General features: G+C 44.1%; 1 protein-coding gene across 6 annotated transcripts in view; it reads left to right on the top strand.

The window, feature by feature from the left end:
- PDZD2 (PDZ domain containing 2) overlaps nucleotides 1–19056 on the top strand; it is a 192568-nt gene that overhangs the window by 32848 nt on the left and 140664 nt on the right. Inside the window, exon 1 of one of the 6 annotated variants that reach the window (XM_039544188.1) lies at nucleotides 5025–5071. The exons of 3 other annotated variants lie outside the window; for them this stretch is intronic. Coding sequence is in view for 1 of the 3 variants with exons in the window: in XM_039544184.1 (XP_039400118.1) it covers nucleotides 5650–5756 (107 nt within the window). In the remaining 2 variants the exon portion in view is untranslated. 2 more of the 6 variants (XM_039544184.1, XM_039544186.1) reach the window with 2 other exon arrangements.

The following is a 19056-nucleotide window of genomic DNA, read 5'->3' as shown; positions in this document are numbered from 1 at the left end:
TGTGTATGGAACAAAAGGGGCATGGCCTCAGGCGTGCTGGAACAATTTGTATAGTGGGGGTGCCGAGAGCCATTGAACCAAATTGTAAACCCTGTATATGATGGAAACCACTTCAAGCCAGCAGCATCCCCTGCACCCTTAGTTCCAGCACCTATGCATAAGGCTACAATTTAGTCATGGGTATTTTTAGTAAAAGTCATGGACAGGGATTGGTCAATAAACAAAAATTCATGGCCTGTGACCTGTCCATGACTTATACTATAAATACTCCTTACTAAATATTGGGGTGGGGGGCCTCTGGAGGGCACTGCTGGGGGGTGCACCCTGGGGGTCCGCTGCAGGGGGAGGATATGGAAGGTCACCCGGGGACTGCCAGCAGCGGCTGCTCCGGCTGCCCGGGGACAGTCAGCAGTGGCTGCTCTGGCCATCCTGGGGCCAGCTGCCAGGGGCCGCCCAAGCAGAGGCCAGAATGGTTGGCTGTGAGGCTGCCTGGCTGCAGAACTGGTCCAGCAGCAGCAGGTACGGCTGTCCCTGGGGCCACCTGAGCAGCAGCCCAGGAGTCAGCCGCTTGGGTGGCCCTGGGGTCAGCCACACTGGCCGCTGTAGAAGTCACGGTGGTCTTGGAAAGTCACAGAATCCATGACTTCTGCAGCCTCCATGACAGACACAGATGGAGCCCTACCTATGCATGGCCTGGATGGCTCTATGAAACACCGATCCTGGGCTTCATCTCTGGCTCTTCAGGGCCGTTTACAGCTGGCGTTTATTGGCTCTTTTTGTTAACGTGTGTGGTCAAGAATGGGTTAATTATTTGCAAGGGGAAGATGTTCTCTGCCGTGTTTTCAGGCACATAATGTGATAGTATCTGGTCTGGTACTGGTGGAAGCCTGTTTATGGCTTTCTGATGGCAGACTGCATGGAGAGTTAGGGAACTGAAAGAGGCTGAGTATACTCCAGTCCAGAGAACACATGGATGTCAGCAGAGTGACTCCAGATTCACACTGGTGGCAGAATGTGGCCTTTACAGTCTTGGCTCTGCTCTGATGGGTTGAATTTTTGTTGGTTAATTTTAAGCTTCCTTTGAGTCATCTGTGTGGTTTCTGGCTGAATTCTGAGGTTTGTTGTTCCCCTCCATGGAAAAATGGAACATCATGATGTTCTCCTGGATATAGATACTTATTGCGTTATCATAGGAATTTAATTAATTAATTTTGCTCCACATCAGATCTATGAGAGTCTGGAGCCTTTAGAAAGTGTGTATTATGTAATATGCAATATGTCAGCGCTGTCAAACATCCATTGTCAATGACACATCCAGTTTCAGAAGCATCTGAGATTATTTTTACCATCTTTTTTAAAAGAATGAAGGGTTTCTACACTTATAGCTGGTAAGGTATCCAGTATCCTTTTAAGTGTGAAAGGAATGTAGTGCCATTTTAGACAACATATGTCTACACTGGCACTTTCGTCGCTAAAACTTTTGTTGTTCAGGGGTATGAAAAAACAAAAGTTTTTGCAACGAAAAGTGCCAGTGTGGACAGCGCTTCGTTGATGGGGGCACGGGCAGCGACGAAAGGCGCCGGCGTGGATGGCGCTTCATCGACGGGAGCCCGGGCAGAAGGGAGCCCGGGCAGCGACGAAAGGTGCCGGCATGGACAGCAGTTTGTCGGTGGGAGCTGTGCTCCTGTCGATGAAGCTACTGCCCTTTGTCGGAGATGGTTTTATTTTGTTGCTGAAAGAGCTCTCCTGGCAATAAAGAGCGGCCACACAGTGCACCTTACAATGGCACGGCTGCAGCGGCACAGCCGCACCATTGTAAGGTGTGCTGTGTAGACATAGCTGAGAGCTGTGAACTGTCCTTATGGCCTGGTCTACACGGGCGGGGGGGGGGGAGGGGGACTCGATCTAAGGGCTAGTCTACACTTACCAGCCGGGTTGACGCGGTGAGTTCGACTTCTCGGAGTTCGAACTATCGCGTCTAATGTGGACGCGATAGTTCGAACTCCGGAAGCGCCACGGTCGACTCCGGTACTCCACCACTGCAAACGGCGGTGGCGGAGTCGACCTTGGAGCCGCGGACTTCGATTCCGCGGCGTCTGGACTGGTGAGTAGTTCGAACTAGGGTACTTCGAATTCAGCTACGCTATTCACGTAGCTGAATTTGCGTACCCTAGTTCGACCCCGCTTCTTAGTGTGGACCAGCCCTAAGATACGCAACTTCAGCTACGAGAATAGCGTCGCTGAAGTCGACACATCTTAGATCGAATTAAAATTACTTCGTGTCCTCGCGGCGCTGGATTGACGGCCGCGGCTCCTGACTTTGCTTCTGCCTCTCACACTGCTGGAGTTCAGCAGTCAATGGGAGAGCGATCGGGGATCGATTTATCGCATCTATACTACCCACGATAAATCGATCCCTGATAGATCGATCGCTACCCGCCGATCCGGCGGGTAGTGTAGACGTACCCTATGTATCTCAATGAACTGTTAATTCTTAATCCTGATAATTGCATGTTATGGGTCAGATTTCTGTATCATTTAGGTGTGTAGTTGTAACTGCGTCACAAGTTACCTGAGACCTGATTTGCATCCAAAATGCTAACTGCATATGGAAACAGATAAGTAAGAAGCAAAAGAAAAAGCACTGGCCCTAAAAATTCCTCACACCATTTTTCCCCATTAAGTGATGATCAATGCAATGATAATGTCACTATCTGAGGTCGTATTCCTGAAATTTTCCTTGCCTCGGCAGTACTCATTGAAGGACTGCAACCTAAAAGATTAGTGACTACACAAAGGCCATATTCTGCTGTTGATCTTTGTGCCAAACGTCTGTGAACTGCAGTGGGAGACAGTAAGTGGAGGGAGGTAATTATATAGCCTTAATTTTGTAGCACTGGTATGTGGTCTGAAATGATAAATGTCACTACAGAATGAGTTTGACACCCATTTCATATGCCGTAGGTAAAGTACTGCAGTGGGAGTGGATCTGTTATTCTGAGTAGTCCTGCTGGCTACCGCTACGTGTATACAGCCATTTTTTCTTTCTAAAAACTTGATGTATGTGTTGATACATTAATCCTTCTACTTGTAGTAAAACATATGACTAAAATATTGTTTTGACTTACATAACAATAGCTGACTTTGAAATGCATACCAGCTGCTCAACCTGTTTTTTATAGATCATCCAGTTTTCTATGAAATGAGAACTGCAAGCATTTAGAGAAATGGATTCAAAGCATGTTTAATTTCACTATAGCTCCTGCATGTATGTTTCTTGCTGCAATTCTGTTGTGTAACTTGTTACATTAATACTCACTGGTATTACTACAAGCAGCCTTATGTCTCTCATAGAAATATTAAAATAAGGGGATTAGTTTTTCTCCTTCCACCTGTAGAACACCACACTGCCTGTGCGCCACGTGTGGCCCTGGTCCTGTTGATAGTGATACCAGTATGTCCTGAATTAATGCACTCTAGAGAAATGCATTTTAGAGAAATATAATGTAATTCTGAATCATAAAGGTAACTGATTTCTCTGTATTATCCATTATCTTTAACTATGCACGTGGCAAGGTGGAAGTCACCCTAGTATTACCTGGCTCTCCTGGCCATAAAGAAAAAGTACCCACTCAGAGAGACATAGCCCACAGCAAGGCATGGTGGGCATGTGAGTATAATGCCAGAATTAAGGTTGTCCTGTGGAAAAAAATAGACTCTGATTACATGATCACATCATAATGCATATGCATTAGGTGGCTGAATTAAGATTGCACAGGCAGTCTTGATTCTGGCATTTCCTACCTTCTGAGTGCTTGAGTCTGCAAGCTTAATGTTCTGTAAATGTAATTTTTTGTTGCATATAATTTTACATAAAGGCAGCATTGTGTTTGAAGTAAATGAAGGAATTCAGAGTGCATTACTAGCTTAGCAAACTGATACATTTATAGATCATGTCCATCAAAGCATGTCTCGCCTCAGAAATTCACGCTGTAATACTGGCTACTCCATCACTATTGTGTTCATAATAGAAAAGGTGAAGTCCTGCTCTGAAAAATGACTGTAAAAGTCATATGGAATGGTTCTGTATGTATTGCTTCTTGGTGATTTTCAGAGAAAATGTATTCCATTTAAAAGAAGACTTTTTAAAAGCCTGCCCTCCGCGCTCAATCTGAAAGTCAGGCTGAGATCTTTCTGGCTCAGGAATTGCCAACAACAAAGATTCTACAGTCAGCGTTTCTTTAACAATTTTCTAGTTGACGCAGGAAGCAGAACAGTATCCAACTCTGTCATATTTGAGCTCCATTGGCTCTGCAGGGCTACTGGAAGTAAAAAGTAATACAGTTTTTTAGCTACTACAAATAAGCTGTGATGTTTTAAATAGTATATCTGCTCTCTGTCAATAGGATCAGTTTTATCTAGTCACATTTTGAAATAGAACTGCATTTTAAGTTTTAGCTCGCAGGCATCTTGATCAAGTTAAGTAAAATATTTGCAAGTTTTCAGTGCAGGATAATAGTGGGGAAAAGATGTTACCCTTCCACTGCTGAGCTTCAACGTGGCCTGCTAATTCAGCTGTATATATATTTTGTAAGCTAGGATTGAAGGTTCTCACATGCAGTACAATCAGAACAATACACAGCCGTAACTGGTACAGGAGTGTAATCAAAACAGTGTCCAAACAGAAGTGAAAAATACAATATCCAACTGAAGCCGAAAGGTAATATAAGAAGCCGGAATGCAATTGTCCAAGTTGGAAACTGGCCATAACTCTTGTGAAAAATTGCAACGCGATCTTAAATGATCACAAGTGATACGGTGTTCGGTTTTGTGTCTCATCAGACAGACCTTGCTTCCAGCAGCAAACACCATGTGTCACGACAAGAGTGTCACAAACTGTAGCTTCTTTGCAACCTCAGCGGGGGGGGGATTAAATTGAAACAGGGAAGATAGGATTTGCATGCAGATCTCTTTAAATAACTGTGGTCTGGAGGGAGCGCTCTTTGCTTTCAGCAAGGGTCTGACGGGAGGCATCGCGTTGGTCTGACGGGCACGAATTGCCTGCTTACAGGTCTAACAGAAAAAAGCAGAGCGTGCGACCACCCTGCCCCGCACACGGCCTCTGTGGCTGTAGGGGTTCACTGCAGGCAGGACGCACTCTCTGGATGGGATAGACACAGTTTAGCAGCCTGGGTCGTGCTTCCTTATGCCTGTGCAGCTGGCCGCGTGGGGAGAAGCCCGCTGTGCTGCCTGGGGAAGAGCTGGGGCAGGGGAGGAGAGTATGGCACGGGAAGGTAGAAAGGAAATGCTTAGGCTGGGCCGGCGGAGCAGCCTGTCACCGAGCAGCGTCGGGCTGCTAGCTCCGGTGGTGCAATCGGCTCGCACTTAGCGCTGGGATGGGAAACCCCCGGCGGTCTTGCCCTGTGCCCCCAGCGGGTCTGGGATGTGCCCGCCCAGCAGAGCCGCAGCAGGAAGCGCGGCTCTGAAGTAGCCACCGGCGCTCTGCAAACGGCTCCCCCCTGGCTCCCCCGCAGCTGCCAAGGACCCGCCCCCGCAAGCCCGACCCCCGGCCCCGCTGAGCGCGCTGCCGGCCGCGGCGCGGTGCAGGGGCAGAGCGCTCCGGGCTTTGCAGCGGCTCCTCGCCCCGGCATGTGGGTCAGCGCTCTGGAAACGCGTCCAGCCGCTCCGGGAACCGGGCGGGAGGGGGAACGAGCCCGTCTGAGCGGGGCGGCTCGGCTCGGCTTGGCCGCCAGCAGGTGATTACACTAATGAGCGGCCTCAGGGGATCGCGGACCCAGCCCGGCGGGGATTAACCCGCAGACGCCAGCTGCTCCGCGGAGCGATTTCAAGGAAGCGGCGGAGAAAAGGGAAACCATGAAGGTGAATTAAAAGCCAAGAGGTAGGAGCCCTGGTGTGAATGTCCGGGGGCTGCGAGCAGTGGCAGAGGGGGTCTCCACGAGGGCTGGGCTGAATGGCACTGGAGGCTGAATTAAGATCCCGGTTACAACCCCGGCGCCGAAGCAGTTTTAAAAGCAAAAGAGCCCCCCGCCGATGAATGTTTGTTTGGTGTCCGCCTGCAGGGCTAGAGTCCTCTCCGCTGCTGGCGGTACAGACTAGTCGCGTTGGGTTGGTATTGGCTTTGTACACTGCACCTTTGCCCAATTGAGGAACTACTTGTGAGGAATTAGGGTAACCTGCGTTGTGGTACGGTAGGCAGTTCATCTGCAGTTGAGGAGTCAATCTTAATTCCTCCGCTGCCTTGAATCGGCTCTGGCTGAAGCTACATTTAAACTCAAAAAGTCCAGTGCAAAGCTGAAAAATCAGTAGTGACCAGAGCAGTTGTAATGCCATGACATCTGGGAGCTGACACCTTCATATCGGTGTTTTCCTTTCATCTAGGCTATGTTTTTGGAGATTAGGGTGGAGCTGGATTAGAGGTTGGGCAAAAATTTTGTTTATGATCTCACATGAGGTTATGATTTCCTGTGGGGACAGAACTCTGCCCCAAACCACTAAACAGTTCCTTTGGAGAAAACCTTTACAACTAAAGACACAAAATGTTTCCTGTTGGACACACAGAGACCAGATTTTAAAATGAAAGCATTCTTAAAGATTAGTATAGAAGAGTCTCCCAAATGAAGTTTCACGGCAAAAGTTTCTAATAAAGAAATAATTTCCTCCTGCATTTCAATTTGTGCAAAAATACTGATTTATTATTATTTCCAAAAGCATATAATCATCTGCAAGTTTCAGTACCCAAAACATGGTGGCTTTTTTGGTAACTAAAATGCCTGTTTGTATTTGTGGATTTTGTATATGCAATGGACAGGCATAGTTAATTTTTATTTATTAAGATTTATTATATATTCATACAGATTCAAGGCATCTGCTCAGCCCTATATTTTGGCAGGATCCTCTTTTGCAGTGGAACTGCAGGGACGTTATAAGTGAAACTAATAAGTAAAATATGTTTTAGAAATAAAATACAGATGAGGAGCTTCTAAGTGTTGTATTGCACAACAGCGTACTCTGTGTGTGTGCCATTCATCTCATATAACTCCAGGCTTTGTGAATGTGTCTGCAATCTCGAGTTGTATTTTGAACTGTTCTGGAAAAGTCCCGTAGTGTACAAACTATTAATATACATAGCACTGATGAAACAGGCTAGCTAGCATCTACGCTGGTATAGTTCTGGCTAATGGTGCCTCTCATCCTAAAACACTTATGAAAAGTGTGTTTCCCTTTTTACAACAAGATTTCTTTAGAAAATATAAATTGTTATATAAGAATGGCCTTAGAGCTGTGCAGCTAGGCTGTGTCCCACTCTTCCAGAACAGTCTCCCATCAAACACATGCCTCTTGCATCCCACATCACTGTCCTCAATTCCCAGTTTGCATTTCCATCTGACTGGTGCTAACAGATCATCACAACAGAGACTGAACCTCGTAACTACCCTCCCTTTTTTTCCATGGTGGGAAGTTTCTCTTTGGCTCCACTATCTGGCTTAAAAGGGAGTTGCCTCTGCCTTTAAGAAGTGGCTGTAGATAGACAGGAGACAGCTGGGTGGCATTGGTCAAGTGCAGGTGAGGAAGGAGGTAGATAGAACCCCGAACACGTTCCCTCACAGAGCTTTGCAAAGACAGGAGCAGTCCTGCGCATAGCAACATCTCTTGACAATCTTGTCTTTATAGCAAATTCTGCTATTGGAAGTGCATGTAGCTCCTGTTGGCTATTTCATGGGAGCTGTGCCTCCATTCGAATATTGAATAGCCTTTAGGAAGAGAGGAGAATTCGCCTGTCTATTCTTTCACCCGTGGAACACACAAAGGAGCCCTTTTGATTAGCCTAAGCACATCTGTTGTGATAAGTGGCAAAGCTTAGCTTGCATCCCTATCCCATATTTTAAGAGACTAACCTAAGGTCAAACAGTAAGTCAGTGGCAGAGTGAGGATTATTACAAAGTTGTTCTTGGCTCAATTCACTAGACCTTCAAGGTGCCTTCAAATCAGTTTTACATGGCGAGAGGCACTCCGCACCTTCAGGATCAGAGCATGAGTCACTTGTTCTACTCCTTATGCCAAAGAAAGACTCTTAAAGTAGAGGATACATTATACTATGGTGTTGAGAATCATGAGTTAGTGTTTCATTCTTTACATGGATCTGTCAGAATGGTTAGTCTTCCAATCTGTCTCAGTGCTTTATTCATTCATATAATGTGTTAATTATATTTCTTTTATTTAGTGATTTCTCTGCAGTCAGACAAGCGTGTTGCCTGCAGATTATTAATCCGATAGAAATGTGGCAGTGTACCAGGATCTTGCTGTGTTTTAGCAGACTGCATACCCATGCATGGACTTTGAATATGAGCAGAGAGAATCTCATTCTTTTGACAGTGTAGGGTAGCTACGTGATCATTATAGTGTGAACTTCAAATGTATACCTTATTCCTTGACAAAGGAACATCTTCTCAATGTGGTAAGAATAGAACCGTTCTTTTTTTAACCATTTTGTGGAATTGGATTATCAGGGAACCCTAGGATGACAGATATTTCTCTCCCCATCCACCAAGTCCCCAAAACACCCCAAGTGAAGCAGGTTTGGATGTGCATATGTTGTTGTTTATGATCTCCTACCAGGTGTGAAGAAATTTGTTCTGATATTTGCCAGGGGCCTATATGACCCTGGGCCAGCCCTGTATGGGGAAAATAAAAACTCCATATGGTATGTGAAATAGCAGAGGATCTGATCGTTTTGCTGTATGTACCAGTGCACACTCTGTGGGTGCTTGTACTATGTTCTAATGTCCTCACAGACATGCTTCTGTAGAAGCCATTTAACACTTTATCCCATTACCAACTACTACTATTAACAAAAGACATTGGCTTTGAATAAGTACTAATAGAGGCAGCATGGTCTAGTGAATTGAGCCAAGAACTCCTTTGTAATAATCCTCACTCTGCCACTGACTTACTGTTTGACCTTAGGTTAGTCTCTTAAAATATGTTTATTGCAATAAAGCAACTATGTAAAAGTGAGTTTTCTTTTCCACAGATCTGCTTTATGTGTGTTCTAAGTCATATCTCTTATTTCATTGTTTTTACTACATTTTCACCACAAAACCAATTACAGCCCTGGAAGACTCAGCTGAATTCTTCCTTGGCCCGTGCACCATCAAGAGAAACATTATCTGCAATAAATCCCAGTTATGGAACCTCTACATGCAGCATGCTGTCCCCCTGAATGATTTCCATATTAAAATTGTTCAGCTGGCAAGTAAAGAGTGTTTTCTAACTGCTAGTACTTCAGCTGGGATATGAAAGCCAAGCTGTGTATATAAATCCATGGTGCACCTACACCTTGAATATTGTGTCCGGTTCTGGTTGCCCCATCTGAAAAAGATCTAATGAAACTGGAAAAGGTGCGAGAAAGGCAACAAGGGTGATCATGGATATGGAATGGCTTCTGTAGTGATCTTGGGGTTCATTAAATAACAAACCAAATGAATGAGAAAGGAATAAAACTTTTAATAAAATAAACTGGAGAGCTTCTGCTGTGAGGGGCTGTACGTAGCCATGCTGTGTTCCCAACCTCTGCCTCCAGAGCACATCTCCAAATTCCTATGTTCATAATACTGTCCCTTAAGAGGGAGCATCTCTAAATAATAATCTTCTACAAACATATCTCTACGACTTCCCTCTTAAAGAAAAACAAATTAACTTTCATATAAAATAGCTAACAACAATCTAATGACACATGCATTAAATTCTTAACTCATGTAATTTCCATAAGCCCAATGTTTCACTTGCCTGGAAAAGGGGTATTTCAGGAAGGTTATGAAGTCTTTCAGGACATTTAATCTCCCACTCTGATCATCTCAGTATCAACCTTTTGGTTAGAGTCTGAATTGTTCTCTTGTTCCTTGACGGTTTCTCCTTTGTACGTTGATAAAGGATCAGTCAGATGGGAAATGCCAGAGTCCACATCTACTGTCAATGTGTTGGAACATTCTGAGATTAGTCATAAGTCCCTTCGATTACGTCAAAAGGTGTCTTCCTAGTCAGTCTTTACTACATAAGACCTTAGATGCAGCTGTTCTTCAACGGTACCCCTTTGTCCCCAAGTATTGGAGGTGTGATTCCTCTGGCACACTCTGTCCACCTCGGTTAAGAGATGGGAGATCACAGTCCCTTTTGTCAAAATAATATTTCTGCTTCCATTTCTGATTTTCTTTCATCTTCCATATGGTTTTATTGTTACGAAATTTCAGCAAGCTATCAGTAATTGGTAAATTAAATCTGATCCTTCTTCCCATTACCAGCTGAGTTGTGCAGAAAAGCCATTCTCCAGGGGTGTACTTCGGTAAACCAGTAATGCTTTATACATATCACCCCCACTGTCAAAAGTCTTTTTCATAAGGTTCTTTATTGTCAGTATAGATCTTTCCACAAGTCTATTTGATTGGGGGTAGTTCAGATGATGTTTTATGATGAAAATTGCAATCTATGGCAAATTGCCTAAAATTTGCACTGGAAAATTGCAGCCTATTATCGCTAAAGACTTCATCAGGAATTCCGTCTCTGGAGAAGATTCCCTTCATGTCGGCTATTACAGACTTACTATTAGTACTGTGAAGTGTGCAAATTTCCGGATACAGAGAATAATAATCTGTGATTATTAAAATAACCCTTTGCCAGGTGAATAAGTCAATGCCTACTTCAGGGCCGGCTTTAGGACGTGCGGGGCCTGATTAGAAAGAGCTGCCGCCGAAGACAGTGGCAGCGATTGAGCTGCCGCCAAAGATAGTGGCGGCAATTTGGCGGCAGCTCAATTGGTTGCCACTGTTTCCAGCGGCACTTCGGTGGAGGGTGTGGGGCCCTTCTACCGGACGCTGCAGGCAGGGGCGGCTCTAGAAAGTAGGCTGCCCCAAGCAGCGCGGTGCGCTGCGCCGCCCTTCCCCGGTCCCGCGGCGGGTCCCCTCTTCCCGCGGCTCCGGTTGAGCTCCCGCCGGTATGCCTGCGGCAGGTCCACCGGAGCCCGGGATGAGCGGGAGCTCAACCGGAGCCGCGGGAAGACGGGACCCGCCGCAGTCATGCCTGCGGCAGGTCCGCTCGTCCCGGGCTCCGGTGGACCTGCCGCAGTCATGCCTGCGGCAGGTCCACCGGAGCCAAATGCCGCCCCCCCGGGAAAGGGCCGCCCCACGCGCCTGCTTGGCGCGCTGGTGTCTAGAGCCGCCCCTGGCTGCAGGGCCCTCTTAGGCGTGGGGCCTGATTCCCGGGAATCAATAGAATTGCCCTAAAGCTGGCCCTGGTCTACTTTCTTATAAGCTGTTTGTGGAACTGGATGAGATCTCAATGGCTCTGCCTGTTGTCATGGCTTATATTTCAAACAGGAAAAGGAGTTTCCTGCCACGTTAGTAATGTAGTGATTGGTCCATGGCCAATACAACATCTCCTTGTGCTCGTTGTTTGCACGTCTCAATTCCTAAATGACCCTCATGGATCTTCCATAGCATTTCTTTTCCAAGGTTCATTGGAATTACAACCATACTGCCCTTGAAAATCACCCTAAGTTCATGTCTGCAGTTCTGATAGTCTCTTATACTTGCACAGCAACTGTTTATTTCTTCAGGCCACCTTTTATTATCACTTCTTTAAGGATTCCCAATGATTCATGTTTCTCTGTTTCCTCTCTTGTGTTGCAGTTTCCTGTTAGCTATGGGAGTTGACTTTACAATTGGATCTACAGAGACTTGCGTCTCTGTCTCTAAAGTTTTCTCTGGTTTCATGGGAGCCACTGCTCTGAAAAGTGCATCTGCCATGAACATGATTTACTGGACGTGTAGATCGCAACCAAATCACTTTGCAGCTTTATCATCATTCTTTGAATCTTAAGGTGCAGTCATGTAGCAGTTTGCTAAATAACACTATCAGGGGCTTGTGGTCCATTTCAACTTCCACTGTCTGTCCATAAATATACTGATTGAATCTCTCACTGGCAAACAGTATTCCTAAAAGCTCCTTTTTGATCTCTGCATATCTGGTTTCTGCCTCAGTCAGTGATTTGGATGCATATGCCACTGGTTGCCAACAATCCTCATTCTTCTGTAAAATCACTGCACCTAACCCAGACTGTTACGCATCTGCTGAAATTTTAATAGGCTTTCCTGATACATAGAATTTCAACACTGGTTCTTGTATCAATTGTTGTTTTAAATCTTCCCATGATTCCTCCTGTTTTGCACCCCAACTTCTTATCAGAAAATTTCATTAGCACACTCCTACTTTTTGTGCCAAGGTCATTAATAAACATATTGAATACTCCCCTAGTAACCTCTGTCCAGTCCGAATTCACCTTTCATCACAACCCATTGCCTTCTCTCCTTTGGCCAGTTCTTTATCCACCTTACAATGCTTGTGCAGATCCCCATCTTACCTAATTATTTCCCAGGTGGTACCATGTCAAATGCTTTACTGAAGTCCAGATGTATTAGATCTACTGCACCTCCATTATTTAAAAATTGTTATTTTCTCAAAGAAGGAAATCAAGTTAGTCTGGCACCATCTACCTGTGGTAATCCCATGTTGTATTACATTTACCTCTATGCATTTAATTATTTCCTTCATAATTTGCTCTTCCTTTTACATTTGGACCAAGCAATGTAATTTCTAACAGCAGCATGCTGGGATATTGGTTGAGTACCATCACCTGACTTGCAAATATCACTTTAAGAATTTGGGTTTACACTGGAGTTCTATCCCAGTTTGGAGAAGGCCTATCTCTATTTAATTGTTAGATCCCATAGGGCCATAGTCCATTGTGATGCAACTGCAGAGCCAGCACAAGGAGATTAAACATGAAAGTTGTCAGTGTTGGTATTTCAATTCTTGCTGATGGAGTGTTTGGATTTTGACTGGATGGAAGATTTGAACTCCACAGGGTACTTTGGTAGATGATCTTTTTAAGGTAGGTCAGCATTTTGGTCTCAACTGCTTGACTCAGATTGACCTTTTAAGGTGTTTGAAGAATGAGGAGTACTTGTGTCACCTTAGAGACTAACAAATTTATTTGGTCATAAGCTTTCATGGGCTAGAACCCACTTCATCAGATGCATGGAGTGGAAAATACAGTAGGAAGATATATACACATAGTACATGAAAAGATGGGGGTTGCCTTACCTATTCTAACGAGACAATTCAATTAAAGTGGGCTATTATCAACAGGAGGAAGAGTCACTTTTGTATGGGTAATCAGGGTCATCCATTTCAAACAGCTGACAAGAAGGTGTGAGTAACAGTAGGGGAAAATTAGCATGGGGAAATTAGTTTTTAGTTCTTGTAATGACCCACCCTCTCCCACTCTTTGTTTAAGGGGGAGGGATAGCTCAGTGGTTTGAGCATTGGCCTGCTAAACCCAGGGTTGTGAGTTCAATCCTTAAGAAGACCACTTAGGGATCTGGGGCAAAAATTGGTCCTGCTAGTGAAGGCAGGGGGCTGGACTCGATGACCTTTCAAGGTCCCTTCCAGTTCTAGGAGATTGGTATATCTCCAATTATTACCTTTTTTACCTTTAGGCCTAATTTGATGGTATCCAGTGTGCAGATTAATTCCAGTTCTGCAGTTTCTTTTGGAGACTGTTTTTGACATTTTTTTTAATTGAAGAATTGCCACTTTTAGGTCTGTTATTGAGTGTCCAGAGAGGTTGAAGTGTTCTCCCACTGGTTTTTTAATGTTCTAATTCTTGACATCTGATTTGTGTCCATTTGATTCTTCTGGTTTGGCCTCAACTCCTACTGAAGTTAATGGGATCGGAGGTTGTTCGGTAACTGGCAGGAGCAGGCTCATTGCTTCTTTCTAAAAAATGCTGTGGAGTTATTTCTGGGTGCTACTACAGAACTAGAACTTATCCCCAAACCATTGTAGGTGGATGGTCTGGAAAGGAGCTGAGTTGGATTGAATTGGCATGACTGACACTGGAGATGTATTGACATGCAGGAACCCCACCCCAATAAAACAGAAAGAAAACCTTTCAAGCTGATATTATTTGTAATATAATAGTGTCCAGAGACCCCAATTGGAATCAAGGCCTGTGTGGTGGCTACTGTGCAAACATAAAATAAGACTGTCTTTGTCCCAAGGGATCTCCCAGTCTGAATAAGGATGAGATGCGACAACAGTGGGGTGTAAGGATAAAATGGGGGACTATTAAAGGGCAAGAAGAACACCAGGCTGTAAGTACTATTGAGTACACAGTATGGAGGTTGCATAGCTTTAAAAAAATAAATGAACCTGAGCTATTAATGACTCACTCACAGGCTGACTCCCAGTCTAGGGGATAACAGTGGGGGGCTGATTAGTTTATAGTGACACATATCTGAGAGGGTGAAGTTACTGATTCTTTCCCAGACTTTTTTCATCTCCTTAAAGTACAAATATTTGTTGAAAAAGTTGTGACTTCCTGGTTTCATCAGCACTGACCAGCGACCTAAAGATAAGTGGGATTAGCTGAGTTGATCTACTGAAGTCATCAATCTAGGGTCATGGTTTGTTTGTTCTTTAAGTGACAACTTTAATATAAATTACTTCCAGTCCTTTCCTGATATGCTCAACTGATGGGAAACTGGGAAACATCTACAGATGAAATAACTGTGGTCAGCTTTTTTGGTGGAGGGGAATGTGAAGAAAGTGGGGCTGTTCTGTAATTTATGGATACAGTATGTTCTACATGTTTGTAATTGGTTTTATGTATGGATACATGGGGTTAATTCAAGATGAGGCTGATTGCATATAGCTAGGAAAGGGCACCATGGCTTCAGATAGCCACCCACCAACCAACACTTAAGGAACAATGCAAGAGCCATTGGCTTTGAAGTTCTGATACCCTGCTGAGCTCACCAGACTGGCTTGGGGCAGTAGAAGCAAAAGGCTGGGAAATGGAGACACAGGGCTTCTGGCTGGACAAAAGTGACCCTTTCTAGGGAGGGAGCATTTGTTTGGGGGAGACAGTAAAGTGAGGTCTCTGCCCAGTAGGATGACCAGATAGCAAGTGTGAAAAATCAGGACAGAGGGTGGCGGGTAATAGGAACCTATATAACAAAAAGCCCCAAATATCGGGACTGTCCCTATAAAATTGGGACATCTGGTCACCCTACCGCCCAGGAAGGCAAGCCTCTAGGTAAGACACATTTGTGTAGAGACTGATGGCTGGTTTAACAACCTTTTTCTCTTACGTTATGCTTTGCTCCTGAGTTTTGTTGCGGATACAGACTAACACGGCTGCTACTCTGAAACCTGTTAAGATTAAAGAATACCAGGGTTTCAGAATGCTATCTGGTCACTCTTTGCACTGCCAGTCACAAGCTTCCAGAAGGGAGAACAGCTGGTGCCGAATCCAGTTGGACCTGCTGGCATAAGCATGGTTGATGCACTGGATTCTGTAGCCCAGGATCCAGTCTAAGAGTGGGAGAATCCACCCAGGAGAGGTAAAGGCACAAAGCTGGATACTCATGAGGGTCGTGAGTGATACAACTAGCCCTGTGACTGGGGTTGGGGAGACCTGCTTTTGCATTCCAGCGTTCAGAAGTGTGGAAATGGCTGCATAATACGGGGCAGGCAGGAAATTTAGAGGACAGTATTGAAGCTCTGGCAGAAGTAAAACACCATAGTTCGCAGCTGAACACTTGTAAGAAAAGTGTATAGAGGAAATAGGCTGCTCAGGATGTCGTTCGGTATCTGCAATGGCCCACCAAGTACTCTTGGGTTTTGAAGGAAAAACCTCCCTCCTGCCTGGCTTGACACGCCTCTCTCACCAGCTTAACGTCAGTGAATTTATTTCCGATTTACACTGGTGAAAGGGAGAGCAACATCCGGCTGTGACTGTTTTCTTCTAGCTCAGGCCTTCATATTCCTTTTGTCCCCCCAGGCAACAGATGTTTTGTCCTTGGAAATGGCAGTGGAATTTCAGATTGAGGGTTCTTTTAAATCCATGCTTTTCCACCATTTTTTTAAAAAAAGGGCAAAGCAAAACCAACAAATTTGACACTGCTCTTACCTACTGTTTTATTGGTAAAGGACACTTCTCTTCAGTCAACAAGGCTCTTGTTTTACCCCTTCCACCTGGATTCCGAGTCTGATCTTTTACCCCCACAATTTTACATACAAACAAACATGTCCCTGGATTTGCTTTAAATCTTCCACATGGATTGTGGATGTATTTGTTTAGTATCATCCTCATGTCTGGCTGTGGATGTGCTCGTTGGAGAGGAACTTGAACACTGCATGTTGTAAAAGAGTAAAAATCTGATTTCTATAGCCTTGGCTGCTGTTGATCTAAAGCTGTTTTGTGCTTTGCTACATGCATATATTTTGGACCTGCCACACTTCTGAACCAGCTCCCAGTGGGGAGCTCAAAGCACACCAAAAATCTATGCAATGAAAGAGATTAGCAAAAGGGAATAGGGGTGAATGGCAAAATGATAGTAAAATGTTCCCACCTCTGTTTTTAATTTTATAATTTAGGTACAAAGGCAGACAAAGCCTCTAATATCTCCTTAAGTCCGCTGTTGCTGTCCTTCTAACCTGTAACTGTTACTGTTACTTAAAGGCCATGGTCCATCTTCCAATCCAGCTTTTAAAGCAAAAGTTTCAAGCAGTCCAGGCATTTCTGAGGTTATCCTCAAGGGGAAGAAGAACTTCTAAAGAAGCCGCCTCTTAGCCATGGTGCTCGACCAGCTTTCCGGAAACAGTTGTTAGAGACTCAAAAAGCTGAACTGGGATCCATTTCACAGCTGGAAATTCAGTTTCTCTCCGGTAAGATTAAAAGTGCAAAGGAGCCCAGCTGCCTACAAAGGGTGACAGCTGGCTGAGCAGGGAGGGTGCTCATGTGGCAAAGTAGTAACAGTTTTACAGGGGCTAAAGTGAGCCTAATTGTCCTTTAAAAAGAAATCTAAAGTGAGCTGAAGATGGCTGCTTGCATTCTGCACGAACTCTGAGACAGCCCCCTGAGAAAACAGGGCCATATGCCGAAAGACTTAAAAACAATTGGTGGAACTATTTTTAATATAAATTAAATGGATTTTTAAAAGCCACAACATATGAATAATTTCAATTATGTGAGGCCAGTGCTTGAAAAAAATCCATTTGTCAGTGTCTAGTTCAAAAAAAAACTTCCCCAGGAAAAGTGTTAGGATCCTAGGCCATTAATTTCTGCAGAATTGAAGCGTTTTAATTTAAGAAAACCTCCCAAATGTTAACCAATGAAGCGGTGTATTCTTGAGTCTGCTCCATTTCCCTCTCCTCCTAGTCATAAGGTTCTCAGAGCAGCCTCAGAGTGATGATCAGACTCTGGTCAATGAGCAGCCATGAAACTGATGAGAATCAGATCTCTGCTCATCTTTTCTATAGCTTTTGGCTAATAGGTTTAATCCTTTTGCTAGCAGCCCTCTTAAATTTTTCAAACCCATTATAATGACATGGAGATTAGCTCCTATGTTTACTTAGACTTTTACTGTTTTCAGTATTGGAGGGTATGAGTTTAGCTGTTGTGGATGTGAAGTCCCTGTGTGAGGTGTTCAGTGGTGAAAATCTTTGTAAGAGATGGCCCGGAACCCAAAGCTCGTTACTTTTATGTGCACTAAATTAAATGGCAAGGTTAGCAATTAAGCTGCGGTGTTTGTGAATGAAATACGCTCTGGGGATATAGTCTTCTTTCAACATACCCATATATCGTTAATTGGAATTATACCTATGCATCATTTAAAGCATATTTCCTATTTGGCTGCCAACACTAGTATTTTGAGCATTCGCTGTATTGGCCATATTGGAGGGATAAACATCTGTGGGTCCCCATTACATCTGGTTGGTACTTGTAATATAAATATCAGTGGTGTGCTTACATAATGCAAAGTTCCTGGTGGTTTCTAACCAAGCCTGCTTTTTTGTTACAATGTTTTCTTTTACTCTTCCTTCTATTCACACTTACTTCACTATCCACCAAAGTAGTATCTCAAGTGTCTTGCGAAAAGTATCAATTACTAGTTTTGTAGTTCCTAACGCTGAATTGGCCTGCATGAGCTTTTGCTTAACTTGGAGTTTTTAATGTGAAACTGGTTATAAAATAGAAATTTTGAAATACTGAGATTAAAAATCACCCCTTTCAAACCTGTCCGTACCATTTATTTTAATGAATTATATACTTGAGAAATAAGCATAAACCATGGTAATGAACTGCCTTCTGATATCATTGATCCATTCTTGAGTCCTTCAGAAATGGCCACACCACCCCCAGTTCTCAATATCTCTGGTTCCCCATTCACTACAAAAGCCAGTTCAAAATTGCCCATATCTCACTGAGACACCACCCTCCCTTCAGTACATTCACCACACCCTCATCTCATCTCACCCTTTCCCACAGTACAGCCTCACTTCCATTGGTGCAAGAGTCTTCTCTGCAGCATCTATTGTCTGAAAAAACCTCCCATGTAGCTCTCTTATCAAATCACACCTGTAAACATCTCCTTTTCCCCTTGCCCTACACTTCTTAATGTCCACCTGTGTCTTGTTGTCAACTCCGTAATTGGTTGTTGTATTTATAATAGTTCTGTGAAAAGGTTATAGGAAAGACCCTATATGGTGTACCTGAGCCAACATTGTTATCAAGCTGTACATAACAAGATGGTGCGGTATCAGAATTACTGCTGGACCGCTGCACTTCATGCAAGAAAGGCCGGTATGAGCAGGGCTGTGCACCCTCTTCTTTTAGTACAGTGGTACGAAATTGTGGCTCTTAACAGGTGAAGGATGGCTTCAAATTATGACTTTGTTAGCGTCATCATTTTAAAATTTCTGAAGGAGCTCTTCGTTCTACAAACTTTGGGTGGATTTACATAGTAACTTTTTATGATTTCTACCTTATAAACCAAAAGCCGCAACCTCTGAAGAAAATTGGGGTTGGCATTTTTCATTTATACCCTTATCAGCTGTAAAAATAACTATAGAGCTGAAAAATGTCAAGCTAGTCACTTCTAAGCATTGCAGGCATTACAGAAATAGCATTGTTAT

This window comes from Mauremys reevesii, linkage group 6 (assembly GCF_016161935.1).
Source record: "Mauremys reevesii isolate NIE-2019 linkage group 6, ASM1616193v1, whole genome shotgun sequence".
NCBI classification, from domain to species: Eukaryota; Metazoa; Chordata; order Testudines; family Geoemydidae; genus Mauremys; species Mauremys reevesii.
Note: the sequence above shows the minus strand (reverse complement) of the source record. Positions and strands in the feature narration are given on the sequence as shown.